General features: G+C 40.7%; 2 protein-coding genes across 3 annotated transcripts in view; one reads left to right on the forward strand and one right to left on the reverse strand.

Annotated features, from left to right (window-relative positions):
* On the forward strand, nucleotides 1-24,099 carry col2a1a (collagen, type II, alpha 1a). The gene is made up of 54 exons (XM_035657582.1): nucleotides 1-252; nucleotides 2,160-2,366; nucleotides 3,574-3,590; nucleotides 3,756-3,788; nucleotides 4,585-4,617; nucleotides 4,783-4,836; nucleotides 5,267-5,359; nucleotides 5,941-6,018; nucleotides 6,596-6,640; nucleotides 6,783-6,836; nucleotides 7,112-7,165; nucleotides 7,563-7,616; nucleotides 7,737-7,790; nucleotides 7,924-7,977; nucleotides 8,078-8,122; nucleotides 8,288-8,341; nucleotides 8,487-8,531; nucleotides 8,655-8,708; nucleotides 9,191-9,289; nucleotides 9,425-9,469; nucleotides 9,579-9,677; nucleotides 9,783-9,836; nucleotides 9,930-10,037; nucleotides 10,150-10,203; nucleotides 10,361-10,459; nucleotides 10,590-10,643; nucleotides 11,149-11,247; nucleotides 11,466-11,519; nucleotides 11,622-11,675; nucleotides 11,798-11,851; nucleotides 12,047-12,100; nucleotides 12,984-13,028; nucleotides 13,183-13,281; nucleotides 14,117-14,224; nucleotides 14,380-14,433; nucleotides 14,561-14,614; nucleotides 14,721-14,774; nucleotides 15,570-15,623; nucleotides 15,716-15,823; nucleotides 15,966-16,019; nucleotides 17,658-17,711; nucleotides 17,828-17,989; nucleotides 18,214-18,321; nucleotides 18,592-18,699; nucleotides 18,849-18,902; nucleotides 19,010-19,117; nucleotides 19,222-19,275; nucleotides 19,400-19,507; nucleotides 19,617-19,670; nucleotides 20,293-20,400; nucleotides 20,538-20,826; nucleotides 21,671-21,858; nucleotides 21,980-22,222; nucleotides 22,337-24,099. Exons 1-54 carry the CDS (start codon nucleotides 159-161, stop codon nucleotides 22,481-22,483), a joined length of 4,464 nt encoding a protein of 1,487 aa, XP_035513475.1. The 5' UTR covers nucleotides 1-158; the 3' UTR covers nucleotides 22,484-24,099.
* A 1,051-nt stretch (nucleotides 24,100-25,150) lies between these two features.
* Nucleotides 25,151-27,723, reverse strand: part of aaas (achalasia, adrenocortical insufficiency, alacrimia) — a 7,636-nt gene continuing 5,063 nt past the window's right edge. The window contains exons 11-15 of one of the 2 annotated variants that reach the window (XM_035657369.1): nucleotides 26,708-26,801; nucleotides 26,415-26,482; nucleotides 26,239-26,323; nucleotides 26,036-26,120; nucleotides 25,151-25,396 (exon numbers count right to left, since the gene is read on the reverse strand). In XM_035657369.1, coding sequence (XP_035513262.1) covers nucleotides 25,241-25,396; nucleotides 26,036-26,120; nucleotides 26,239-26,323; nucleotides 26,415-26,482; nucleotides 26,708-26,801 — 488 coding nt within the window. In that variant the 3' untranslated portion in view covers nucleotides 25,151-25,240. Of the gene's footprint in view, nucleotides 25,397-26,035; nucleotides 26,121-26,238; nucleotides 26,324-26,414; nucleotides 26,483-26,707; nucleotides 26,805-27,723 lie in introns of both variants that reach the window. The other variant, XM_035657368.1, reaches the window with a different exon arrangement.

The following is a 27,723-nucleotide window of genomic DNA, read 5'->3' on the forward strand; positions in this document are numbered from 1 at the left end:
TGGGGCCCCGCGTTGGATTCCACTTAGATTTTGGAGGGTTTGACTGCATGGTGCCATAAGTCTCTGGGAAAACACACTTAACACACCACTGACTGAAAGCCTGGTCTCGTCCTTCCCTTCATTTCTCACCCAAGCTCCTGCATGTCTAATATTTAGACATGTTCAGCTTTGTGGACTCAAGGACTGTTCTGCTACTAGTAGCATCCCAAGTTGTTTTACTATCCGTGGTCAGATGTCAGGAAGAGGATGACCGTAAGTTGCACAGTTTTTCTTGTCTTTTTTTGCTTTTTACTTGCAAAAAATATGGATTGTTACTCTGATGATTCTGTGTTTCCTTCTCAATCTTCTCTATCTGATGTTTCAGAAGAATAGTGGAAAATCGATGCCAGGGGTCATGTCAAATTGTCAAATGAAGAGCACTACTTTTTTTGCTATTACATGCAGTTTACAACAATGTAGTCATTAACTGTTTCTGATGATGTGAGTGCACAATGTCAAGCAGGCTATTAATGGTCTTTCCATGTAAGCCAGTCCATTTCCTTCTTTAGGATAGGTGAGGCTGTCAAGGCACATCTGTGTGGGATGGAGGACCAGGTGAACAAGTGCCCGTTTGTCCTCACCTGGGTCCTGCAGCTCAGCCTTTTCCTGCTGTATTTGCTCATACAGTAGAGTTAGTTTTCAGCAGCAAATCTGCTTACTGAAGCACACTGATGCCTCAAATCCCTTTGGAAGACTTTTTTTCAACCATTATGTAGCAGACACACTGTACATTGTCTTGAAAAATTAGTCTAGAGTGCACTTTGAGTTTAACTGTTTTTGAAGACCTGTAGAAAATATGTAAACGTCACCCACAGGATTAGGCTGGAGCATATTCAGGGTTTTCATGATGTGAAGTGACAGGGTCAGACAGTGCTTGACCCCAGACTAGCAGGCTCAAAGGGTAGCAGGAAAGGAGTAGGACAGAGGACAGGGTGCACAGCGGGGAGTCAACAGATGATAGACACAGTTGTATTTATAGAAAGATAGACTTTGCTGCTTAACACACTTCTAATTCCCTCTCCCTTATAGCATTAATAAGCTTTTGGCGTAAACCTATACATTTTAATTAAAAAACAAATGGTGACAGAGTAGAAAGCAAAGATTTCCTTTGCAAATAGCAAAACTAATTTTCTGAGCAGGAACTAAACAGCCTTGTAACATGGAAGTGCTAAGTATCACTTTCACAGAATATGTTCAAAAAACAAATAACAGCACTTAGCAGGCCCAGCCCTAAACTGTAACCATTAAACAAATCACCCATTCTTAATTTCCCAATGTGTTTGCACTGCAGCTTAACACAGCTATGGGATCCAGATGGAGAAGTTTAGAAGGACCCCGTGTTTACTTAAGGCAACAGCTTGTCAATTGGGCACAGTATCCCTGTAATAGAGGTTCATTCATAGGAGCAGGAGAGCAGGCCTGAAGGTTAAATATACTCAGCCAGCAATGTGAAATACCTCAACTAGGGCTTCAGACCCAACTGTTAACTGTAGCTCTTGTTGACATTGCGTTTTATGCTGCCATAAAATTCTCAATATGATCATTTAGAGCATTTTCCTGCCGCCTTGTGTTATTTTTAAAACTTGTAAATTATTGCTCCACAGCTACTGATTTGTTCCTGTGTATTTTTGGGTCAAAGCAGCACCTGTTCGTCAGCATCAAAGGAACAAGGCCACTTACTCCCTGTTCATTAACATTATGCAGTCAGACTCATGTTTAATTCCTGTGTTATGCTCTTATTTGAATTTCTATTTTTGTATACCTTGCACTACTTTATAAAGTTTTCAAAGCTTTTATTTGATACAGGATAACTTTTATCTTTCTCCCTCTTCCTTCTACGCCCCTCCTCTTCAATCACCAATCACTCCTCCTCCGTCTTACCCCCACACTGCTATTACTCCTCCTACTTCCTTGCCTACTTTCCCTTTCATTCTCTTATTCCCACTTCTCACCTTTAAACCAACTTTTTTTTTTAACATCTGCTATATCAAACCCATACCACTGTAAAAACTGCAATACCTTTCCCTATCTAATTCTCCCCTCAACCAACCTTTCTGTCTTCTCCTTGCTTTTATTCCTTCTCTGTCCACCTGCCACACGCCCCCTGCTGGCCACCACAGAGGAGGCAGGTGGCTGCATCCAGGACGGCCAGCAGTATAATGATAAGGATGTGTGGAAGCCCGAGCCGTGTCGTATCTGTGTGTGCGACAGCGGATCGGTTCTGTGTGATGAGATAATCTGCGAGGAGATCAAAGAGTGTGCCAACCCTATCATCCCATCTGGAGAGTGCTGTCCCATCTGCCCTGCTGATGCCAGTGCCCCCATTGGTTGTAATTTATTTATTCACATACCCATAAATAAATTACTCTTCTAGCTTGCATTTATCTCACCCTGGCTAACACTTTTGAATGGGGAACGGCCTCCAGATCCAAGTATTCTGCCTGATCAGGGCTGCAGTAGTCACAGATTATAGTCTCTAAATTTAGATTTTTATAAAACATTTTAGTTTTATGATTTTGTATTAGTCAATACTATTATTTTACTCAATCCGAGCCTGTTGTTCCCTTTTCAAAAGTGGCCCTCTACTTGCTTGGTTTGGGTGGAGACTAGATAAACAACATTATCAGGATGATCTCATTTCCAGTGAAAGTCTGTTTCACGTAGGATTGGATGGATCCTGAGATGTGTTGTCTAAGCCTCACCTAAACCACTAGAGATGCTTCTTCTCATTTTAACTCATGACTAAGATGAAGCCTGTGTTCATACTGAGCCTCAACTCAATTATTTATTTGACCCATGTGGTTGTCTTCTACAAAATTAAGGTGTCTTCAGTGAGGGGCCAAAGTTTGCCTAACTTTTTATGAATAAGGCCTTATGATAGGACTATATAAATGGAGGTTTAATGTAAAGAGCCACTGTTTTCCTGTGGTGTCTTTTGAGACCTCCTGGTATATGACAGTTTCAACAATTTGACTAACAAATAGATGCTAAGTTATTAAAGAGAGAACATGTCCAGTTTTGTTTTTTTATTTAAAGAATTATGTTAAAATCACAACTTACGAAATACTACTAAAATAAAACATGTTTCACATCAATGAAACATAAATTAATTTCCACAAATGTGGTATAACCGATCTTTAATGACAATGTAAGATATACAACATTGAAACAAAAAAGCTGAAACTAAGCTTTGCAATGTCCATTGGACACCAGCTATTACTGAGGCTGTTACAGCTCGCTGACCCTTTACTTACTTTCCCATTTTGCTTTAATAATTGGATCTAAACACTTCGTTCTCATCTCCTAGTCTGTGCTTGCTTCTGCTTCATCCCTCTTGGATCCTCACCATTAATATGATCTGGATGGGTTGTCTGCCTTTTGGTTTGGTGAATGATATTTCATCACTTAATTAGATTTCCTTTCAGGTCTCCTTTTCTAAAAATCACAGACTAGAAATCAAATCGTCTAAAATGTTGATCACTTTTAATGTATTGTTCTCTTTTCCCCCTTTAATACATCCATCTGCAACATCAGAGACAATTGGTGCTAAGGTGAGACAGGGGGTTGTGGGAAAATACTGACATTCGTTCACTCAACAAGTAACAAAATGAAAATATTACTTTTCTTGTAAAATCTGTTTTACAAGAAAAGATGAAATCTGTTTTCCTAATAAAATGTTCCATGCCACTGATATCACTTCTTTTTTTATCAATCAGGGCCAAAAAGGAGAACCAGGAGACATTGCAGATGTAAGTATGAATCCTCTGCTGTGCCTCATGCTGAATTAATGCCTGAAATAATTGAAACACTTCACTTTAAACTACTTTATACACACGCTCATTATCAGCCTGAGCCTGAGAAAGCTAATGACTGATCGAACAAACAAATGAGTTTTGTTTCCAGTTTTGCGACCTTTAAAAGTCCAATACTGTGCCCATTCATGCCCATAATAATCACCCACACATTACACATATTTCTCAAGATCTTGCTTTGTTGAATTTGACATTTATCTCTTGACTTAGAGTTATCCTCAAACCCTTAAAAAAGTATTCATTGTTTTGATAATGTTCAAATTCACTAATTAACCCAATTTTTCTTACGTTTTAAACATATTTGATCATTAGAGGGGCAATTACTAAGAGGCTAACTGTAATGCCCAACAATCCCCTCATTGAACTTTCTATTACATGAGGAAAAACCCTGCATTCCTCGGACACAATGAACCCAATCAAATCCTCTTAGATCCTCTCAGCAACTTTTCTACAAGTGCACATGTCAGATGAATAAAGTCAGCCAAACCAGAGGTTAAGAGGAGGTGATGTTTTTAACAAAACTTGTGCTGTCAAATGAAATCCTCATCAGATTGTGTTTTTAGCGTGATGTCCACCTCCTACAAAGTTGGAATGTTCTTTTCTAATTTTAACGGTTTAGAAACTGGTACAACCGGACACAAGATGAAAGATTGGTCTTAATTATTGGTAATAATTAGTCATTTATGACAACAGCCACAGTCCTGACAAAAGCTTTCTTTTCACCCTTGTGCAGGTTGTAGGACCAAAAGGACCACCAGGGCCTATGGTAAATATTTGTATTCAGTTTATTAAGATTTTAATAATCTGTTATCTTTTCCATTCATTGTTTGATCAGTTGTTTATTGGTGCATGATAATATGACTTTTGCTGTGAACAGGAGTTTTAACCATCCTGGAAATCATACTGAGACAAATATCTTTGTTTTTTGCAGGGCCCCCCAGGTGAGCAGGGATCACGCGGAGAAGTTGGCGCAAAGGGTGATAAGGTAAAAGACAACACACTGGGTCAAAAAAACACTCTCAAAAAATACTCAGAAGGAATTGTCTGTTACTGTTGTAATGTGATTTTAGCATGGGCCACCAAATATTGGGTCAAGCAACAGCAGTTCTGATCATTATTATAATTGAACTGACAGAGTTCATAATAGTTTGAGTTTGCAATGTTATTACTACTCAAGTGTAGGAACATCAAAATCCAATCATCATGCAACAGATATGAGATTCCTTCAGTAAATGTTTTGTTGTAAAAGGCAAACAACAGACCAGTGTAACCAGTAATAATCTGAAGAAACAGCGTCATGCATGGTGGGGAAAGTGCCATCCTGTTTCTCTAATCCAATTCTCATGTCTGACTTTAAATCTTCTTTAGTACTGCTGGTGACTGGTGAAAAAATAACCCTCTCTCTTTTTCCCTAGGGAAATCCTGGACCTCGAGGAAGAGATGGTGAGCCTGGCATCCCTGGAAACCCCGGACCCGCCGGCCCACCTGGACCACCAGGGCTTGGAGGGGTGAGTCTAAGGGCACCTCTGGAACATAGGGCAAAAACAAGAATAGACCAGATCCACCTTGTCTTCCTCAGATTTAAGTCCCAACACCACAGTCTTATGTACATATCACATTATCACGTTATAAACAAGAAGCCAGTGGTATAAATAGAAATGACTTGAATCAATAAGCATTATCAGTGTCTTTACCATCACTAAATCACATGTTTGTGCTTTGAAACTTCATTTTGGCTACATGCGACTTGAAAATATGTGGAACAGCTCAAGATGAGACCATAAAATGTTTAATATTTTATTCAAAGAAGAGAGAGGGGGAAATGTGAAGGCATAATACAGACCCTGCAGTATTCTTGTACTGTGTGCTTTCACATAAATTTGAAGGGTGAAAATGGTGCTTTACTTACTAGCAGGAAACAGGTGCAGGCAAATGTTTTTTCTTAGTATTTTCTTTCATAGTAATTGAACTACCATTTAAGTCAGTAATTCAGTTAATGTTTACTTACTTTACTTACTGCTCAGGCAGCTCACTCAGGACAAACTCCATAAACTGTCTCTTAGTCTTTGTCTGTTTTGTGTTTTTGCAGAACTTTGCTGCTCAGATGGCTGGAGGTTTTGATGAGAAGGCCGGAGGTGCTCAGATGGGTGTGATGCAAGGACCAATGGTAAATAGTACTATGTACAGTAGATATATCCTACAGGAAGAGTGTGTGTGTATATGGTTTTGGTAGGTTAACAGTTAATCTCTCACACTGACCTCATTACTGACATTTAGCTCCTCTCAGAGTTGCTGCTGAAGAAAAAGTGCTAAAAATAAACTGTAAATGTTTGAAATGCTGCCACCTTGTGGTTCAGTAGTTCCAGTCCAACACAAAGGCCTCAGATGACCTTTTAAATGCATGAATACTGTTAAATTGGAGCTTTTTATTTAAAATAGTATGTTGGAGTATGAACCACATTAAAATATACCAGAAGAACCATATTTTAAAAATATATTCAAATCCCTTGAAACTCCTTAAAATTGGTTTTGCAGTGATTATGTAGGATTGTTTTTGTAGCAACTCTAAACCCATAAGATATGTGTTTTTGAAACCTTATGAGCCCAAAACAGAGTTAGGTTTGAGGTAGATTGTTATTTTTTCATCATTCTCAACAAGCTTCGTATGTGATAAATATGTCGCACTATGTGGTTTAAACAAAAAAGATTTGTTAACTTAGATTGGTCTTGTGTTTCTCTTGCAGGGTCCTATGGGTCCTCGTGGTCCCCCTGGACCTTCTGGAGCTCCTGTAAGTACAATTATCACAGCACTACTATCATTATGTGATCGATCATTATAATCAAACAGCTAATGTGGAAATATACAGAGAACAACTGTTGGCATAAATGAGCAAATCCCCAATGCTTTGCTTTGTCATTTGTCACCTATAGGGGCCACAGGGTTTCCAAGGTGCCCCTGGAGAGGCTGGAGAGCCTGGTCCAGCTGTAAGTATTCATAAGTATACATCTTTGCACTGAACAGACTGACTTCAGACTGTCCTGGTCATATTTGCTGTAATGTTTAGGGTTTACCATCATCATCTTTCACAGGAACAAATGCTGATTATAAATAGAAGCATATTTCACATCACATTAGTTCAGTGGATGGACAGCACGAAGGCTGTGTTTACATTGTGCAGCACAAAAGTTTATCTAATTGTCTTTGGAGCAATTAGATAACTGTCACTAATTATTTATCATTGTGGTTTTTTTTATAACAGGGACCAATGGGACCTCGCGGACCATCTGGACCTTCCGGAAAACCTGGAAGCGATGTAAGTGCGGAGGCTTCATCTTCAGAAACACACAACTTAATAAACCATAAGCAAAAACATACACCAAGCCAAGCCAAGGTCAAAGGTCAAACTCAAACCAACATTTTGAGTGAAACATTTAATATTAAAAAGATGTTCTTTATTCTCTTAACAATGCAATTATTTCACTTTATTCCTTTACTGTTAATTCACAATGATGTTATGAGTCAGATGATGCGCTCCCTACACTCTAAACCATATGTACCACCAGGGGGCGCTGTCTATCTCCTAACAATACTGGTGCAATACTTCACAAAACACAGGCTGCATGCAAACCTTTCCACCACAGTAAAGTTCAGAGCAGCTACACGTTATCAAGCAGCTACTGTACATCACTTCACTTCATGTTTGTTTCTAGGGTGAGGCTGGCAAACCCGGAAAAGCTGGTGAGCGTGGACCTGCAGGCCCTCAGGTGAGTGTTCATTGATTATTTTAAATTAAACATCATTTAATCTGTTGCTAACTCCAGGATTAAGAAAGTAGAGATGAGTTGAGTGTTCCTCGTGCTAATATTTTTATGTCTGTATTTCAGGGAGCTCGTGGATTCCCTGGAACTCCTGGACTTCCTGGAATCAAAGGACACAGAGTGAGTGTTTCAGTCTTCACTGCTAAACAGAAAAGGGAGGATAACTGCTCAATATTCACTGAACTGTAGAAGGTCATTCATTACACCTGAGGACCGACTGATGTGTGATGAGTCCTGTCTTGTTTCTCTGCAGGGTCATCCTGGTCTGGATGGAGCTAAGGGAGAAAATGGTGCTGCAGGAGCCAAGGTAAGATGATTTGATTCAAAAATGTTTTTCATGTTTTAGCTATTGGTTTCACTGTCTTTCGTTTACATTTTCAAATTTTTCTGATCTCTGTTCCTATCAGGGCGAGTCTGGTTCTGCCGGAGAGAACGGTGCCAATGGACCCATGGTGAGTCTCCAGTGCTTTATCTACTCTGCCATATTATTCTGGGTTTTTCCAACATAAAGTAGTAACAGAATGTGATGCTAGGTGAGATAAATAATGGGTTTATAAATCCAAGTGTGTGTTTTATAATGATTAAGAGACACTGACCAATTGTATCTTCTGTCATAGGGCCCACGTGGTCTGCCTGGTGAGAGGGGACGTCCTGGAGCTGCTGGAGCTGCAGTGAGTAACAATTTCATATCTGCTTCAATCCACTGAGTATTGTAATGTTTTTAGTTGTCACAACTTTGGATCCTTCAGAAACATATAATTTAATGGACTTCATTATGCTGTACACAACTGACCATCCTGTCTTTTTACTCTTCAGGGTGCCCGTGGAAATGATGGCTTGCCCGGTCCAGCTGGTCCACCTGTACGTATCATAGTTACCACTTTGCATCCATTTTAGTCTTCTATAATACTATTGCCTTTGATAACACAGCAACAAAGTCATGAGACATGAACCCTAACCTTTAGATTTTTGTTCTGTCTACAGGGGCCAGTTGGTCCTGCTGGAGCTCCCGGTTTCCCAGGATCGCCAGGAGCCAAGGTTTGTACAGAGCACATGATCATAAACCAGTATTTTTCTGTAGCAGACTTTATGTAGTAAAATAAAGCAATGAAAAGCCTGTGAAATCTCACTTGCACCATTTGTGTTTAACTGCATCTTTAGTTTCTTTCTTTATCACTCAGTGAATCTTTTCTAAAGTACTTTCGAACACTTGATCACTCTTTATTCAGTCTGTTTAGATGGAATAAAAGCCCATAAACTCCTATATGCCTGGCTCTTTTAGTTACTGTTTTTCATGAACAATTGATCAGCCTCAGTGGTGTATTTTACAAACTGCTCTATAATCTTGTCAAGTAAGAAAACGATGCATTAGTCATGTCCTATTCAGCTGCCTTTAATCTTAATAGAGATTTATATTAGATTATATGGGAACATTTAAGAAGAAGAAGAACAGGTGTGGAGGTAGACATGTGGAACACATGACTTTAACTGTTAATGATTCATTTATTGTGTCCTGTCAGGGAGAAGCTGGTCCTACTGGAGCCCGTGGATCTGAAGGACAACAGGGACCTCGTGGAGAGGCTGGTACCCCAGGATCTCCTGGACCCGCCGGAGCATCGGTTCGTTTGTCATCGTTCATCCTGAGCGATTTTGATTTAGTCATGAAACATTACAGTTCTCGCACTGTGTTGGTTGTTTATTAATGTTTTGTCTACACAGTGTGATGCATTGCTTCTTCTTCTCTGTCTGTGCAGGGTAACCCCGGTACTGATGGTATTCCTGGAGCTAAAGGATCTGCTGTAAGTCCACTCTCTGTCCTCCATTACCTTTTGTTTCTTTGTCTTTTTCATAATATTACAGTTTTACTCTGTTTTACTCATATTTTATGGATCCTTTTTTTCCTTAAAGGGTGGTCCTGGTATTGCTGGTGCTCCTGGATTCCCCGGGCCCCGTGGCCCACCTGGACCACAGGGAGCTACAGGACCTCTGGGACCAAAGGGACAGTCTGTAAGTCACTTAGGAATAATGTAAACGTCTGAGAAACCTTAATACTTGTTTGTGTCATTATTATTTATTGTTGTGGCTGTCTTCTTTCTTTCTCGCCATGTTTAGGGAGACCCTGGTCTTCCAGGATTCAAAGGTGAAGCTGGACCCAAGGGAGAACTTGTGAGTTTTGACTTTATATGTGCCATAATCACTGAAACATCTTTTATAATTAGACCTCAGAGAAGATTTACTTACATATCTTAATTTCTCCAGGGACCTGCTGGTCCTCAAGGTGCCCCTGGCCCTGCTGGTGAAGAAGGAAAGAGAGGAGCCAGAGGAGAGCCTGGAACTGCTGGACCACTTGGACCCCCAGGAGAGAGAGTGAGTAATCAGGATGTACAATAACATTAGTAACAAGTGATATTATGAATTTCTTGTTGCTGTTTTATGCACAATTTAATCAAATGTGTCTCTTCTCTGTGATTCTTTGTAGGGAGCTCCTGGCAACCGTGGTTTCCCAGGACAGGATGGTCTTGCTGGTGCTAAGGTGGGTCCTGTGTATAACAGTGAGAAGTGATTTTAGCTCACTGACAACATGAACATATACATGAATCTGAGCACTGCAGACACTCTTATAGTCATAGCACTAGCAGCTATAATTCTACCTGATTGATATTTAACTCCTTTTGTCTTATCTTCTTCAGGGTGCCCCTGGTGACCGTGGTGTTCCTGGTGCTGGTGGGCCTAAAGGTGCTACTGGAGACCCTGGACGCACAGGAGAGTCTGGCCTTCCCGGAGCCAGAGTGAGTCCTGCATCATTACCAGCCCAGAAACTGTGGTTGATCTGATTGGTTTTATTTTATTCTGGGCATTGTGGAGATTTGACTTCTTGAATGATGCTGAAGATCTCTAAAATGTGTGTGCCTGTCATAGGGTCTTACTGGTCGTCCCGGAGATGCTGGTCCTCAAGGCAAAGTTGGACCCTCTGTGAGTACAATATTAATCCTTCATGCCACGCTTATTAAAGGTTGAAAAGTATTTTAGTTCTCCCAAGCAAAAAACTAGTAGTATTAGTACTAGTAGCAGTTCAGTAAATTCACAGTTTGATTTGTTATGATATGCTGGTATCGCAGTTATACATACAGAACAGCAAAATGCACAAATGTGAGAATGAAAGGATAGAGCAGATGGCCCATTCAAGGTGGCTTCACAGCAACACTTAACTCACAATATGTTCTCAAATGAAAGCCTTGTATTGAATGAAACTATAAATTGTAATGTGTGTAGTGCACAGTTAACAGCTGCTGTGACAGCTATTTAGACTTGAGAAGCTTTTTTATCTTGAGAATCTAGTATAATAATCTTAATGTATGTGGGCATAGCATTATGATGATCACACAAGTTTCAACTGCAGTTAATTATACAGTTAATAATGCCTGTTATCTCTGGGTTTCTGTGCTGTTTATGATTTTTTACCTTGTGACTTTGACAGGGTGCTGCTGGTGAGGACGGTCGCCCCGGCCCACCTGGCCCTCAGGGAGCTCGTGGACAGCCAGGAGTGATGGGATTCCCCGGACCAAAAGGAGCCAATGTAAGTATTTGTAAGAGTAGAGTACACTAGTGCACACATACAACATAGTAGAAACCTGATAATACATCCACGTGTACATAGGACAATGTTATACCAGTTATACAGCGTTTCAGTAGCCAAATATCACTACTAGTACTGCTAATACTGTCATTAATCTTGAAGCACTCCAAGCTAAAGAGACTTTCTATGGATCATTCACCATGATTTCTCTTCATCAGGGTGAATCTGGAAAGCCAGGAGAGAAGGGTCTTGTGGGTCGTCCTGGTCTGAGAGTGAGTACATTTTTCTTTTTCTCATAAATACTTTCAAACCTCACAAATGTATTCATCACTTTTTGTCCCTTTTCAATAATTTAAATACTCCTCTCTGAACAGGGTCTGCCTGGAAAAGATGGTGAAACTGGTGCTTCTGGACCTTCTGGCCCTGCTGTGAGTATTTCAGTGTAATTATATGTAGTGAGATATCTTTAACTCAAATGATGACAGTATTTTACAGAGCTTCTACTTGCTCTTTGTCCTTGAGTAATCGCCTGTGTTCTGGTCTTTTATAGGGACCTGCTGGAGAGAGAGGAGAGCAAGGACAGCCTGGACCTTCTGGTTTCCAGGTGAGTCTATTTTCTCATCAAACCCCTACTGTACACCAGTGTGGAAAACTGTAAATTCCCCAAAGCTTGAATTTTAGTATGATTCTAATTCAAACTGGACATTATTGTGTGTGTGAGTGTTAGACCTACAGGTACTGACCTAGTCTATGTTTACAGATATCATATAATTAATCCTTTTGCTGTTGTGTTGGACAGGGTCTGCCTGGACCATCTGGTGCCCCCGGAGAGCCTGGAAAACCTGGAGACCAGGTGAGTGTTGACCTGATACTTAGGATTTGTTGCATCTCTAGGTCTGTTGTTATTGTCAAACTCCTTCAACCCTCCAGACGCAAACTATAATCTTGTATAGTACTACCTATATGCCAAATGATGGACTCACTGTTCCTGAAAATAACAGCATATGTACAAGTAGAAGGAAAGACAAGCTGAAACAGTCTCTAATGGTAACTGCAGCTTATTTAGTTGAGCATCAGTCTAGTATAACTATCATACTTTACTTGACAGAAATACTATTTTCCGTACCAACAAGCGCTAAATGTTAACTTTGTGTTGAACACACTCTTCAGTCTTATCATTTGTTTAATTGTTCACATTTAATTTGTAGTTAAAATGACTCATCAACTCAAATCTTCTGTTAGTACTTCAGTGTTACAGCTTAACGTTAACATTAAGGTCCTATCTTAAGTCTCTATTCTCAGTTTTTTATATTATTCTATTTCATATTTTAATAGTCAGAAATGTTTTTAATTGTATTTTTCTCACCTGCCTCTTATGTGTGGTGGCTGCTGTAACAATGCATTTCCCCTTTAGGATTAATGAAGTATTCTGTGTCAAATAAAACATCTTAGTCACCTAAATGTTGTCAATTAAGATTTTTTACTTTTTGTATTTAATTTCTGCAAAGCCTGTATAGGTAATAAGGAACTCCCTACAGTACAGAATGGTTTTAGAGTCCAGATAAATTACATTTAAACATTCTGGACTGAAGTTACATTTAGTTAATAGTAATATAATATATTTTTGGCTATTTACTAACAATGACAGCTCAACAGAAGTGTTACGATACAGAAGTTTACATGTGTGTAATTATTTCAAAAACAGGAATAAAACAGTTTCTTTTCTCTCTGTGCAGGGTGTCCCTGGAGAGGGCGGAGTTCCTGGTGCTGTTGGACCTAGAGTGAGTTTGCATGCTAAAGCCCCATGTCTTAATTTCCAATACACACATAACCTGTCACATTCAGTCCATACATGAAAAGTTGTTGTTTTCATGCATGAATAGCTTGATCATCCTGGTATTACAAATGACTAAGAATATGTTCCTCTCCTAACAGGGTGAACGTGGTTTCCCTGGTGAGAGGGGTGGTGCTGGAGCTCAGGGTCTTCAGGGACCTCGTGGACTTCCTGGAACACCTGGAACTGATGGACCCAAGGTCAGTGGATGACTTTGAGACAGATTTAAGATTCAAATCGTTGTTTGACTGCCTTTCTTAAAGGATAATAGGTATCAGCTGAAATTTAAATTTCACCTCATTATTGTTTCAGAATAATTTCTTTTATAATTTAAAATCAGAATGGTTGTTAATATATTCTGAGCCACTTAGGATTTTCATGATAGGATTGCTTGGCTGGCTGACTTCCTGGAATCTCTGCTGATTGCCTGGCAACCTCACAGTGACGACAAGACTCCAGGAAGTTACTGCACTAGGCCAAGAGATAGTGCGTCACATAACCCCCTGTAAAACACAATGTGTTGTTTTAACACTTCCATTTTCGTACGGATTAAACACATAAGACATAACGTGTTAATTAGTGATCTTTAGCGGTGCTGGCAGGAAGATTTTATTACCTTTCAACAGAGCCAAGCTAGCTCTTTCCAGGTTTCCAGTCTTTGTAAAGCTAACCGGCTGCAGGCTGCAGCAAGAGAACAAACAAGAATATTTTCCAAATCCTCTAAATATTCCTTGAAATTAATCAAAGGGAAGTAATGAAAACCTTTCTGGTATATTCATTCCTGGGTGGACATGTTGTACATTAACCTGCAGCCTTGGTCAAGTTCTAATTTCTGAGAAACTATGACATATTTTAGATGAATGACATTTTATTTTGATTTATTTAAGGCTTTTCACAACATTTATAGAATAATGTTATGTACAATAACACATTGTGAGTAAAAATAGGACCAGTGTGTCCACACTCAGTTAGTTCACAGGAAACTAGTAGACATGAAAGAATTTGACTGATGTTTATTTTCTTATCCTAATTTAGGGAGCCATTGGACCAGCTGGTGCTGCTGGATCCCAGGGACCCCCTGGCCTGCAGGGTATGCCTGGAGAGAGAGGAACTGGTGGCATCCCAGGACCCAAAGGAGACAGAGTGCGTAACATAAATTGTCTAAACAAATTTAAATGTAATATTATGAATGATTTTATGAGTAAAATGGTACATCTAATGATATGAGCAAATGTCATGACCAGAGGCCTTGTAGTTTCATGTATGATTAACATGCCGCCGTCCTCTTTGTCCAACAGGGTGACAATGGAGCAAAAGGACCTGAGGGAGCTTCTGGAAAGGACGGTTCTAGAGTGAGTTCACAATAAATCCTTGGTCTCTTCTTTTTTATGCTTTTTTGGCAGTCATCAAACAGAAAATAACATTAAATGACATAAAAACTTGTTTTCTTATCTCTTCATCCATCTTTTCTCCTGTCAGGGTTTGACTGGTCCCATTGGTCCTCCTGGCCCAGCCGGACCCAATGGTGCAAAGGTGAGAATAACAGTCTGAATGAATTCACGTAATACTTGGGTATCAACATTCATATATTATGTTTTTTATTTTGGTTGGTTTGACTGACTGATTGTCTCCTATCCAGGGTGAGACTGGACCCACTGGTCCTTCTGGTGCTCCTGGTACTCGTGGTGCTCCTGTAAGTACCCTTTTTTATCATATGCACAGTATACAGCAGAATTGATCATCTGTGCGTCTGGGACTGAGTTAGTGGCTGAAATAATGAATCCCCTTCTTAATTAAATGTCTACCAGCTGGCAGAAGAGCATGTATATTTTCTCAGTGTTAATCTATTTTGTGTTAAGGCCAAAAAAGTGTGCATTCTCTACGATTACAATCTAGTATTACTTCCAAACAAGCTCTAACTTGGTGTTCCCTGTACATGTTAGTAGAAACACTGGTGTAAAGAGCATTATGTGTTTGGTGGAATAGCATCCTTTATATAGAGTATAATGCCGTTGCTAATAACATGACAATAACACAATACGGGGGCTCACTAAGATGCATTTGTACAGTGTAGAAACTTTGCTAGTCATTATTAAACTCAAATGCCTCAAGACCATGTTTCCCTTTAAAATATGTTTCTATTCATAATTCTGCAGTAAAAGAGATCTCTAGCTGTTTGGCCTTCTAACAACAGATTTATATAGTGAGAGGTAAAGTTGAGAAGTGTTGATGCTTTAAGGTTGTATGGTTGGAAATATGGAGGGAGAACAGGATGATGACAGGATTGCAATATATTATTTGGCTGGGTCACTTTGTTTGTTTATCCTATTTATCTATTTCATCATTTGTAATTATATAAGTTCTGTTATTTTACTTAATGAACAAAAAACAATAAACGTGTTAAAATACAAAATAACTAATAATGAAAACAGCATCAATATCTCATCTCAGCTTGCCCTCACTGACAGTCTCTTCTGTCCTCTTGCAGGGTGACCGTGGTGAGGGTGGTCCTCCTGGACCTGCTGGATTTGCTGGACCTCCTGTAAGTAAACAATATAACAAAACAATATATTTTGATCAAATTAAGTTTTCCATTTATTAACTGTATGCCAATATTACTTTTGAAATGTCCAGGGTGCAGATGGTCAGCCTGGTGCCAAGGGAGAAGTTGGTGAGGGTGGACAGAAGGGAGACAGTGGTGCTCCTGGACCTCAAGGACCATCTGGAGCTCCTGGACCTGTGGTGGGTATCTGACCTCAAAATAAAACCCTGGAACTGGAGATCTATGTATCTTAGGTCACATGACTGTTTGAAGTGAAGTGAAGTGTTTTGAAGTCACTCTAGTGTAATGTCAACATGATTAATTGTGGTTCCTCTTTTTTAGGGACCTACTGGTGTATCTGGACCTAAAGGAGCACGTGGTGCTCAGGGAGCTGCTGTAAGTATCTCCTATTTTCACTACACTCCGCACAATATTTCAGCTGAATGCAGATACAGACCTTATGCAATACATGACATTTACAGTACATTTTATTTCAGAGTTCGATCAGGAGAGACAAATGAATGAAGTAAAGATAATTGTTTATTATAAAAGGATATGTGATGATTAAGTCTTGATGGAAAGTCTTTGGCACTTAGACTGTACAGGGAGATCTTTGTGATCAAGGGCCGTCTGCCCTGACAAGCAGCAAGATAAATCACCCCATAGAATCCAGACACTGGTGGTGGTGGTTGATGACTCTGCTGAGGCTGACAGGCTGATGAAATAATGAGACTGATGAATCTGTGACAGCAGCATGAATAAACTGAAGGAAGAGAGACAGAGAACATATTTAAAAAGACAGCAGCAAGATGATAGGCTAATGATGCAGGTGGGTCTCTGTGCTGTTAGATAGAATTGAGCAACTGATTAGAGAAGCTGATATCAGTCGACAGCAAATGATAATGACAGTAAGGAAATTATGCAAGTGAATGCAGGATGGAAAGGGAAATAAACTAAAGGCCTTACAAACAACATACACAATAGTGAGGGCAAGTTGGACATAATACATACAGTTAATCAACATGTTATGTTGGTAAATAGTAAATGGAAACTGGAAACTTATATGGTGCCTTTTTAGTCTTCCAACCATTCACACACATTTAAAGACTCATCAGAACAGAAACTAATACATTCACACAGACGCGCAGCATCGGGAGCAATTTGGGGTTCACTATCTTGCTCAAGGACACTTCGAGCCAGAGACCTAACCACCAACCTTCTGATTTGTGGACAAGACGCTCTACCTCCTGAGCCACAGCTGCCCTAAAGACCAATTTTCATTAAAAAAAGACTCTGTTATGACCTACTTAAACATATTTATAGAGCTACCCTTTCCCAACTTATATCAAAACGAGCTCCAGCCATAAAGAGCACTGCAGGGATTTCTGTGATGGGCAGATATGGCTCAATGTGTATGGCCTGATGCCAGTCAAGTGACATTTATTTGTATGACCCAATACCACATAGTATATAATGTCATTGGGCTTTATTGGGCCACAGCAGCACCAGTTTCTGACTCTTCCTAAGCTTTCAAAAAAGATAAGGAAAAAAGATAAAACCTTTAGCTCCTAAATGAAAAAAGTGATGATGTCAGATAAATATATAGGAAGAGAACTGTACAATCAGCTCAAGCTTATATTGGCAGCATAACAGAAAATTTTTAACTTTATTTTTTATAATTTTGTTCCAGTGGAACCAGTAGGAATCACTTCCAGTCCATATGTTCTGAGGGAATTAAAATGAGAGCTTTGAACAAATACATAACAGGAATAAGGTTATGAAGGAATTATGCATATGATCACAGCAGACACTTTGACGTGTTACAGAAATCCATTAATATACATAATATTCATAACAAGAGCAGCCTTAGACTAGACTACTGTGAACTGAAATACATAATTTATATTTGCTGAATCTTTCCTGGTATTAACATCCTAATACACATTAGTTATTGATGATGGATTGATAGATATATCACACAGGTCAACAGGCTGGCTATGTTTATGTTTACTTAACTGTTTTTCTCTTTGACAGGGTGCTACTGGTTTCCCTGGTGCTGCTGGCAGAGTTGGACCTCCTGGCCCTAATGTGAGTATTTGATCAATAACAAATTCCAAGAAGGGATATTCATTTACTCAATCTGAAATGATTTGTGAGTGTATTTCTGCTCTTACATCCTGACACTCTCTCTTCTTCCATCACAGGGAAACCCAGGCGCCGCTGGCCCTGCTGGTTCTGCTGGTAAAGACGGACCAAAGGGTGCTCGCGGTGATGCCGGACCCCCAGGAAGACAGGGAGATGTTGGGCTTCGTGGACCTGCTGGCCAACAAGGAGAGAAGGGAGAGGCTGGAGAGGATGGACAACCTGTGAGTTTGATTTTGTACCTCTCAAGAACCCATAAGTACCTATGAGTGGATGCATGCTCTGAGACAACATCCAGTCTCCAGCAGCTGCTATTTCAGCACAATATATACAAATACTGCACTAATGTTACAGTTAAAAGAAGATAAAATGGTCTGTACACTTTAAACTCTGGTGCAGCTAAATAAGAACATTTCATGACTCAGTCTTCTCTTTCCTGACTCTGTAGGGTGCTGATGGGCCTTCAGGTCCTCAGGGTTTGGCTGGATCTCGTGGTATTGTTGGTTTGCCTGGTCAGCGTGGAGAGAGAGGCTTCCCTGGTCTCCCTGGACCTTCTGTAAGTGCTTTCATCAATATAGGCACATATATATTTTCTTTAGCTTTCATGTAAGCTCTTTGAGATTTGAGGCCAGATCAACAGTTGTATTAATTCACACAATTATGTCAGATAGGTCTTCATATTAGTGTACGTTTTAGTTTTTCTTTAGCTTTACATTTGTTTTAGAGTTACTCTTGTTAGTAACAGAGCATGATTCTGAACAATGATTCTGTTGCTTAGTTAAAAGGAGCTACTGAAATATAATAATCATATTCCCTTTGTGTTTAGGGCGAACCTGGTAAACAAGGAGCAAGTGGTTCTGCTGGTGACCGCGGACCTCCTGGACCTGTGGGACCTCCTGGACTTACTGGACCTGCTGGAGAGACCGGAAGAGAGGTCAGAACTACACAATAATACCAACAAAATGTTACAAATCACAAGGAACCCTGTACAATACACTGTGCAAATAATATTGCACTGTACTGTTGATCTATCTAAATCAAATGCATGTCATATCATTAAAAATATATGTTCCTCTATGTCAGGGTACCCCTGGATCAGATGGACCTCCTGGTAGAGATGGAGCTCTTGGAGTCAAGGTGAGATACTACAGCCTCACATCAACTAGTTTCACAAAAATCTACTAAGTCTGCTGGTTTGCAGAAACTACTGTTATCCTGAATCATCACCTTGTGTCCTCCTGCAGGGAGAGCGTGGTAACACCGGACCTGCTGGCGCCCCTGGAGCTCCTGGTTCCCCTGGTGCCCCCGGACCTGTCGGACCCCTCGGCAAGCAGGGAGACAGAGGAGAGGCTGTAAGTAACACAACGCACTGTAGGGGCCACAGGTGCAAAATCACAGTGTTGGGCACAAATTCATATTTTTGATTTCCCACCCACACTGTTGTTTCTTTCTTTAGGGTGCTCAAGGACCTGCAGGACCATCTGGACCCGCTGGCGCTAGAGGAATGGCTGTGAGTGTCATCATCTCTAACTGCAACAATATCATTACTTTTTTATATTGATTTTGATTTAGGTCAATAAAAGTGCTACACATATGCAGCCTGCATTTTAATACATGTTAAACCTTTATTCCAGGGACCTCAAGGACCACGTGGAGACAAGGGAGAGGCTGGTGAGACTGGAGAGAGGGGACAGAAGGGTCACCGTGGATTCACTGGTCTGCAGGGTCTTCCCGGACCTCCTGTACGTAATCCAAATCTAATAGTTCATCCCCGTAGTACCATTTTTCATCTTACCTCCCTTCATCTGTCTGTTCTACTATTTGATCTGTTATCGTCCTCTTCTTGCCAAGGGTCCCGCTGGAGATGCTGGAGCTGCTGGTCCTGCAGGACCAGGCGGAGCTAAGGTGAGAAAACTGACTAAAAGCAAAGAGCGAAAAATAGAAGAAAAACTCTTATTACATTTCCATCCTGCAGCTTTAACACCCAAGATATGTGATGGTAATGAAGGGCACAGGTTAGTCTTTTTGTAATTCTCCAATCACCTGACGAAGACGGGGACAGGAAAGGCCACGTTCTTTAATTACCCACTGCTGTGATAAGATGGGCAGCTGAGGCATTTTGTAATTACCCTCTGAATGGAAAAAGAGGCAGACAGACAGGGGGGACCACGATTTGCGAAACCACTCCTGCTGAGATCGGAAATGGACTTCAATATCTATTCCAGATTAGCTAAGCACTGTGCATGATAAGAAAAATGAAGGGAAATGTCACCATACAAATAATCTTCATGCATAAAAAGGCAAAGGGTCTGGAGGTGATTGGGGTAATGGAGAGAAACTGCTGGCACATTTGAATTGCTTTATCAGATTTTTTTTCTAATCCAGACTGCCTGATGGATCTAAAGGAACAATCAATAGAGCTCTACACTCTGAATAGAAAGCACAAGTTCAGTAAATGAAACAATGATTCATGTGTAAACATGTTAGCATCCACTGGATTTTCCTTTAACACTTAACGCTTCTGTAGGGACCACCTGGACCACTCGGACCTGCTGGTAAAGATGGATCAAATGGACAGCCTGGCCCCATTGGACCCCCTGGACCTCGTGGACGTTCTGGAGAATCCGGTCCTGCTGTACGTAACATGTCCTCAAAACAAAATTAAAATCCATAATCACCACAAGCCTATATACTGTACCTTTTCAGCGTTGTTTTGCTAAACCTGATTGTACATATTCCCTGATCCCTTTTTTTGTTTTCGCCCTCCTTCAGGGTCCCCCTGGTAACGCTGGACCGCCTGGCCCTCCTGGTCCTCCTGGCCCTGGCATCGACATGTCTGCCTTCGCTGGTCTGGGTCAGACTGAGAAGTCCCCCGATCCTCTCAGGTACATGAGGGCTGATGAGGCCTCTAGCTCCCTGAGGCAGCACGATGTGGAGGTTGACTCCACACTCAAGTCCCTCAACAACCAGATTGAGAACCTGCGCAGCCCTGACGGCAGCCAGAAGAACCCTGCTCGCACCTGCAGAGACCTGAAACTGTGCCACCCTGAGTGGAAGAGCGGTAAGTAGGGTGATGTGTTGTCTGACTGCCTTAAAAATGTTCTTAACTGGTTGTTGCTAATTATCAACAGTTCTCTTATGATTTAGAATACCTAAAAAAAATGCTCTTATTATGTATGTGTTAGTATGTTTACAATCAAAAAAGAGAGAAAATGTGATGTGTGCATGTGCAGACTGTGCTTGATTGAGTACATAGACTTCAGTAATCTCACAGCATCACTCCTCCACCTGTAAACCATATGTTTTATATGGCAGCGCACATGGCAGAGATAACTGCTGTTTTACCAATATTGATAATAGTGAACTGATTTATTTTGTTTAGTGATAGAAGAGATGGAATAGGGTTGGCTGCATCATCTGCAGCAACACTGTGTGAGAGAGACAGAATCAGACAGACCGCTTTTATGTTCTGTCTTTATACCTGTTCCTCTGATTTAATGATTAGGTGTGTAAAAGTTTGAAAAGCTTGAATAAGAGCATAACGGAGGTAGTTTTTCTTTTAGAAAACTATCAAAAAAAGTCTGTGGACCAACACAGGAATGTTATTACTGCTCTGAACAAGATTAGCTTTTTCATATCCTTAGAAAATACAGCAAAATGCAGATACCTTGACGTCAATATGTGCCCTAGAAATACTAACACCTGCTTTTTTAGGTTTGGTTTCCCGCCCAAAAAGGGTAACTACGACTTCCTCAGCATGAATATGACTCCAGTGTTTAATCAGTGTTTAATCCTGCTATTTATATTAAGTGGTATATTAAGTCAAGATACACATATGACTGAGTTTGCCAAAGCTGCACTTAATTTTTTCAGTCTTTATTAATCCACGTTTTTTGTCTCTGCAGGAAATTACTGGGTTGATCCCAACATTGGCAGCACAGCCGATGCTATCAAGGCCTTCTGTAACATGGAGACTGGAGAGACCTGCGTCTACCCAAGCATCGCCAAGGTGCCACAGAAGAACTGGTGGACCAGCAAGAGCAAGGACCGCAAACACGTCTGGTTCGGAGAGACCATGAGTGGAGGATTCCACGTGAGTGCGCTTTTATAGATCATTTCTTTGCCTATAAATTGATCTTTAAGAGATTTGAATGAAATGATCCTTAACATGAAAGCTGCTAATGAATTCCCCGTCCTCTCTTCTGGCCGTACAGTTCAGCTACGCTCAGGATGGCCCTGCTGCCAACGCTGCCAGCGTCCAGCTGACCTTCTTGAGGCTTCTGTCCACTGAAGCATCCCAGAACCTCACTTACCACTGCAAGAACAGCGTTGCCTACATGGACCAGGCCACAGGCAACCTGAAGAAGGCTTTGCTGCTGCAGGGCTCCAACGATGTGGAGATCCGCGCAGAGGGCAACAGTCGCTTCACATACAGCGTGTTGGAGGATGGCTGCAAGGTGAGGGCAGGGCAGCTACAAAATAGAACCAGAAAAAAATATACGTTTTTTTTATGTATGTATAATTGTATTGTGAGACTGCTGTTAACACATCTCTCTGCTCTCAACCAACAGAAACATACAGGCCGGTGGGGCAAGACTGTCTTTGAGTACAAAACACAGAAAACCTCCCGTCTGCCAATCGTGGACATTGCGCCTATGGACATCGGAGAAGCGGATCAGGAGTTTGGAGTGGATGTAGGCGCAGTCTGCTTCTTGTAAAGTGGAATATCACAATGGCCCCCCAAAAAACACAGGAAATAAATAAACTCAACCATGAAACATTACACACACACTTCCACAATAAAGAAGACTGGAAATTATAAAAGAAAATTGATACTTTTTCTCTCACAACGAAGTGCTCTCCAAGTTGTACTCCCTGGATGTTAGCACTGAAGGGCACCGGCAATATCTGTACATCACCACCAGCATTCCTTGTCAACCCGCTTCCTGAGATCCAGTCATGTTTCCCATGGCCCACTGTTGACGGGAATGAGTCAGAGCCAGGAGGAAGAGGGACCAAGCGAACAAGTTATGGAGAACAGAAACATGACTTGATGTCACTTATTTATTGTCTAACCTGAATGGGCAGAGTTGAGGTAGGACTGGACGGGTTCACTTTGTAAGTAAGACAAGCCCCCTTTCCACTACAGAACAGCCGCACAACCTCTGTCCCAGTCCTACTCCATCTCCCTCCATGTTTCCCTCCTGACACACAAATACGGCATTTTGAATCAGTGTAGACAAAAATAAATATTCTCAGTAAGTAAAATCCAATCCAGGCGCTCCAGGCCTGTCCATCGCGAGCAGGAGCAGAACCTTTACTGTGTATTATAAATCCTTGGTTCTATTGTTGTAAAAGTCTGTGTTTATAAACAACCAGATGGTTTTATATATATTTCCACATTATGTGTGTACATGTGTCTATATGCACACCAACACTTTTTGGAAAGTGAGGTCACATTTGGGATGTATGTTTTCAATGTCCTGTACCCCTTGACTGCCCGTCAGAAGAAGGCCCAGTTCAGTTCTCATCCAAAAAAATTAGTTCTGAAGAATTTGAGGGAAATTAGTTTTGCTTTTTTATTGTAGTCATCCAGATTGTTTAAAGCTACCTCACGCTGAAAAACAAAAGTGAAAATGTTGAGTTTAAATCTGAGCTGACCAAAACTTTAGCTTTCAGGTGGATCTGGGGCTGAATGGCCATCTTTGCTTTGGGTTGCTCTCTGTTCAGAAGGTGCTATGAGTTCTGTAATTCAGTTTCCACCAAACGCCGCCCCCCCCAACCCTAATTCCCACTAGCCTCACACCACACACTCACACTCCACCCTGGAGGAGGGGTGCAGTCGGGTTAAGACAGGGGAGACAGGGGCTACTTGGAGGCCTCCTCTGGAGTCCGGACCCCCCAAAGCTGAACACAGGACTCCCGAGGATGGTCGCTCAAAAACAACCAGGGTGGGTTGTCTCTGTGTGTGTGAGGGCGTGTACATTTTTTGAATTAATTTTATTATGATCATTTTTGTTTTTATTTTGTTACACTTCTAATTGATGTAAATTGGAAAATAAAAGGAAAACCGAAATTAAGAATGAAGTTGATTTTTAATTGAGTTTTGAATAAAAACAGAAATGCCGTGGGGACGTATTTCTTCTTTCAACAGAACCATTCATGTGTGCTTAAATGTTTTTTTTCTTGTTATACTTGTATGTCATGAGGTCAGTTACTCAGTCTGTGTGTGTGAGTGTGTGAAAGTTTAAGACTGTGATGCAAGTGTGTATTTTTATGAGAGAATCTCATAAAAAGAACAAAAATTAAGGAACAAAAGTACTGTATTCGTTGTGCGGTTTCAGGGTGGGGGCTGGGCGTAGTTGGCTCCTGTTTGTCTGAACTAATAGGCATTAATAAAGAACATTTTGTTGACTGGAATCAAGTATTTTGTAGAGTAAAGATGCATCTGACCAGCCGCATCGCTATTTGTCTGTACTGTGGCCAGCTTCCTCTCCGGTCTGTCCTGAGTAATAAAAGCTTGACTTAAGCCCTCATAGTGACATATTCTTATTTAAAAGAAAATGTACTGTAAGCAGTCCAGACAAAATACTATTAATAAAAGTGCTTTACATATCATGCATAAGCACATAAAAATATGCTAATTACTCTGTATGTGCTAGCACAAAAATAGACCAAAAGGGAACTAAATTAGATCACATTTGAGGGGAAACTTCACACAATTTCACACATCAAAGTCCGATTATAGGGTCTTGGGGAGTACCGCATATAAAGTTTATAAGCCTTTTGTGACTCCAGAGGGAGCTGCAAGCAGTCTGATAACCTGCCTCAAGTGACATCACTCAAGGCAGTGTCAGTTGGGGCTGAAGACTTAGAAGATGACTACAGTACTAGATGACTACTAGTAGTGGCTACAACAGCCACTACTACACTTGAATCTCCTACCGAACTGTTGGCAGTCGAGTTGCACTGTGGGTGATGTAGGCGGCCGGTTTTGAGAAGGAAGAAGAATGCATGGAATAAAGGCCGTCAGCTGTGTACCAAATCCAAACTACATAATAAACCATCTAGCAGTTTTTATACAAGCGTTCTTTAACCACTGATCAAATCGTGTAAAACTACTTCCAGTTACACTTTACAGAGACTTCAAAATGTATTTCCTTTGTGCATTGCATTGTGGGAGAGTTGTTCATCAACAGCACATTGACCGTATTTACTTAAAATCAGCTACTGCATCAAATTTGATACCCCCTTTTTTAAACTGTCCAATGAGAGCTGGACAATGTTACAGAAGTGCGATGCTTAAATTAGTGGAGTACATTTCATCATTACCTCACAATAACGTCTATTTAGTTTAATGTTTTGACAAATCAGAGAACAAAAAGTGTTGGTATAGCAGGAACTTTCTACATGTTTATTGACAATCCATAATAACAACAATGACTTGTGAGTGTGTGATGATGGCTGAAGGTCGGTCAGGAGATGAGCTCTGTGAAGAGTGACTGATTGGCAAAGTCTGCAGGCCCTGCTTGAGGGCGCGGCACTGACGGACTGCCACTGAGGCCAAAATGAGGGACGCCAGCACCCATGAAGTAGAAAGGCACGTGGGTGATTCTTCCACTGGACCAACACTGAAAATAGAGAGAAATGTTACTTTAGATGTGGTAGAACACAGAGAGAGCAACCGATGTGTTATTATTATTTTGTATTATTATTATTCCTTTATCAGGGTTTACATAGAAAACTATTTATACCTGTTTTATGATTGTACTGGTATGATGGAAAACCAGAAGGGCCCTGAATTACTTATTATATCGCAGTACTTCCCAACACTTTATAACATTAATTCCTAATTATATATTAATATGACCTCGACTCTGATAAGTGGTGGAAAATGGATGTATAGATTAACCAACTGACAATCATTAATTTATTTAAGTTCATTTAAAGTTTTCGCAAAAAATCGACACTTTTACAATCCTACTTTTAGTTAAAAAGTGTATAACGTCTCCCAACAGCCTGCAACTGAATACAAAAACATGAAATAACTAACATTACCGTCTACAGATAAGAGACAGACAAGAGAAAATATTTAGCAAATTAAATTTAAAACTTTAAAACCTCCAAATGCCTTTTTCCCCCCTAAGAAACTGAATTCAATGCATTGTAAGACTATTTAAGAGAACCCTGTTCATGACTAAAACCACCACATTATTTACTAAAACTAAATATTAAAGGAAAAAATAGGAATTGCACTGGCAAAGACTGACCACAGTGAGCAGAGCTCCGTGCTGGAAATTTGGGTGGAACTGCATCAGTCTCGGCTCTGCACCGGGCTCGCCTTGAATGAAACCACTAAACAGAGAAACACAAGAGTTGTTCAGTACATGCAGATGGGATATGCCGTAGTACGACCCTGAGCTCCGCTGAGGCTACACAAATATTAAACGGAACCGCACAAAAAAGTACAAACCATGGCAAAAGCTCAAAAATGGGGTTGGTTCTCGTCTTAAACATGGCTATGATCGCAGGCCGGCGGTCTGCTGCCTGTGGATCACCTGAGAGGACAGATAAGACGGAGAGTAGTTATTAAAAAGTTATATTAAAAATAACACCAATGTAATGCTGATAGGTTGAAGTGAGGAAGACCTTTGAGAAGCACGGCGAGCCTCTCTCCTGTTGGGTCCCAGGCTAAAGACTGGATTTCTCCACCAACACTGGCAGACAAATTAGACAGGGGTTAGTGACACTAAGCAGCTGTAATGTTACATGTAGACAAGAAGTCTCAGCAGCACTGAATACCGCCTGCTCATTTGTACTCATCAAATGCTGCATTAAATATCTTCTCTGAGCCTTTTTGGAAGCTCTGCTCATCGCTGTTTTTTTTAAAATGTATTTAAACTAAAAGATGGCCAATTAGTGATTTCATTTAGAGCTCTTACATGACGTCTCCATCTGGTGTGTTAAAGGTCGTCTCTGAAAGGTCAGCCACCACTGCTGCCGCCTGCGGGCCTTTTGATGTGCTTGTAGGTACGCCTGCTGAATAACATTGATACACACAGGTCAACTTATTTCACAAAATGCCACTCAACTCTCAGGTTACCTGCTAAGTTACACAAGTTATCAAAACTCTTTAAAAGGTGGGGTCAGTTGGAGAAAGACAGTTGATCGTTACATCTCATACTAATGCTTTGGGTTGCCCAAGGATCTGTATTTGACAACCTGGGAGCACGACCTCCACGAACTTTGCTGTGTTGTGTGGTTGTTCCGAACCACACAACACAGCAACATGTTTGTTTCCCATTAGGGTTGACCGATATATTCAAATTTTACAACTGGCGGCCATCAGCCTGACAATCAGCAATTGTGGATACATTTGTGCATGCATGTGTAAAACCCTCTGGAGTTTCAGCTTTGCTACATGCCACAAGCTCTCTTAGCTTTAACGGAGTAAATGTTCTAATAAAGTAAATGTTTCCTTATTAAACAGGAAAATACAACCACACAGCTCCTAAATTCAAGTTTCTCTCTTTTAACAAACTAATATTAGCTTAAGTCGTTGCCAAGCCTTTCCACTGTACCAACAATCACCAACTCTGAGTTTGTTACACTTCTAATTAAGTTCACGTCTGAGTTAGATGTGAAAATATTCTGGCTCTACACGTTGTCACTGTCTCACTGATGCTTCTTTCTCATTTGTCTCGTTGTGCCCAGAGTCAGAGTCCTGGTTGGAGCCGCTGTAAATCACCTTGTTACTGTATTCCCTGTTGTCAAACTGGTTGAAATAAACTCTTAATTCAACGAGTTAGATGTAAAAATATTCTGGCCCTACAGCTGTTTTTCCCCTCACTGGTTCTTTAGGTCAGTGTTTGTATTGTGCTGTTGATCATCGGTCACTGAGCAGCAGCTCTCCTCCTTCAGAGGAAGATCATTAAATTAGAATATATATATATATATA

This window comes from Morone saxatilis, unplaced genomic scaffold (genome assembly GCF_004916995.1).
Source record: "Morone saxatilis isolate NCDOM2014 unplaced genomic scaffold, NCSU_SB_2.0 Contig15, whole genome shotgun sequence".
NCBI classification, from domain to species: Eukaryota; Metazoa; Chordata; class Actinopteri; family Moronidae; genus Morone; species Morone saxatilis.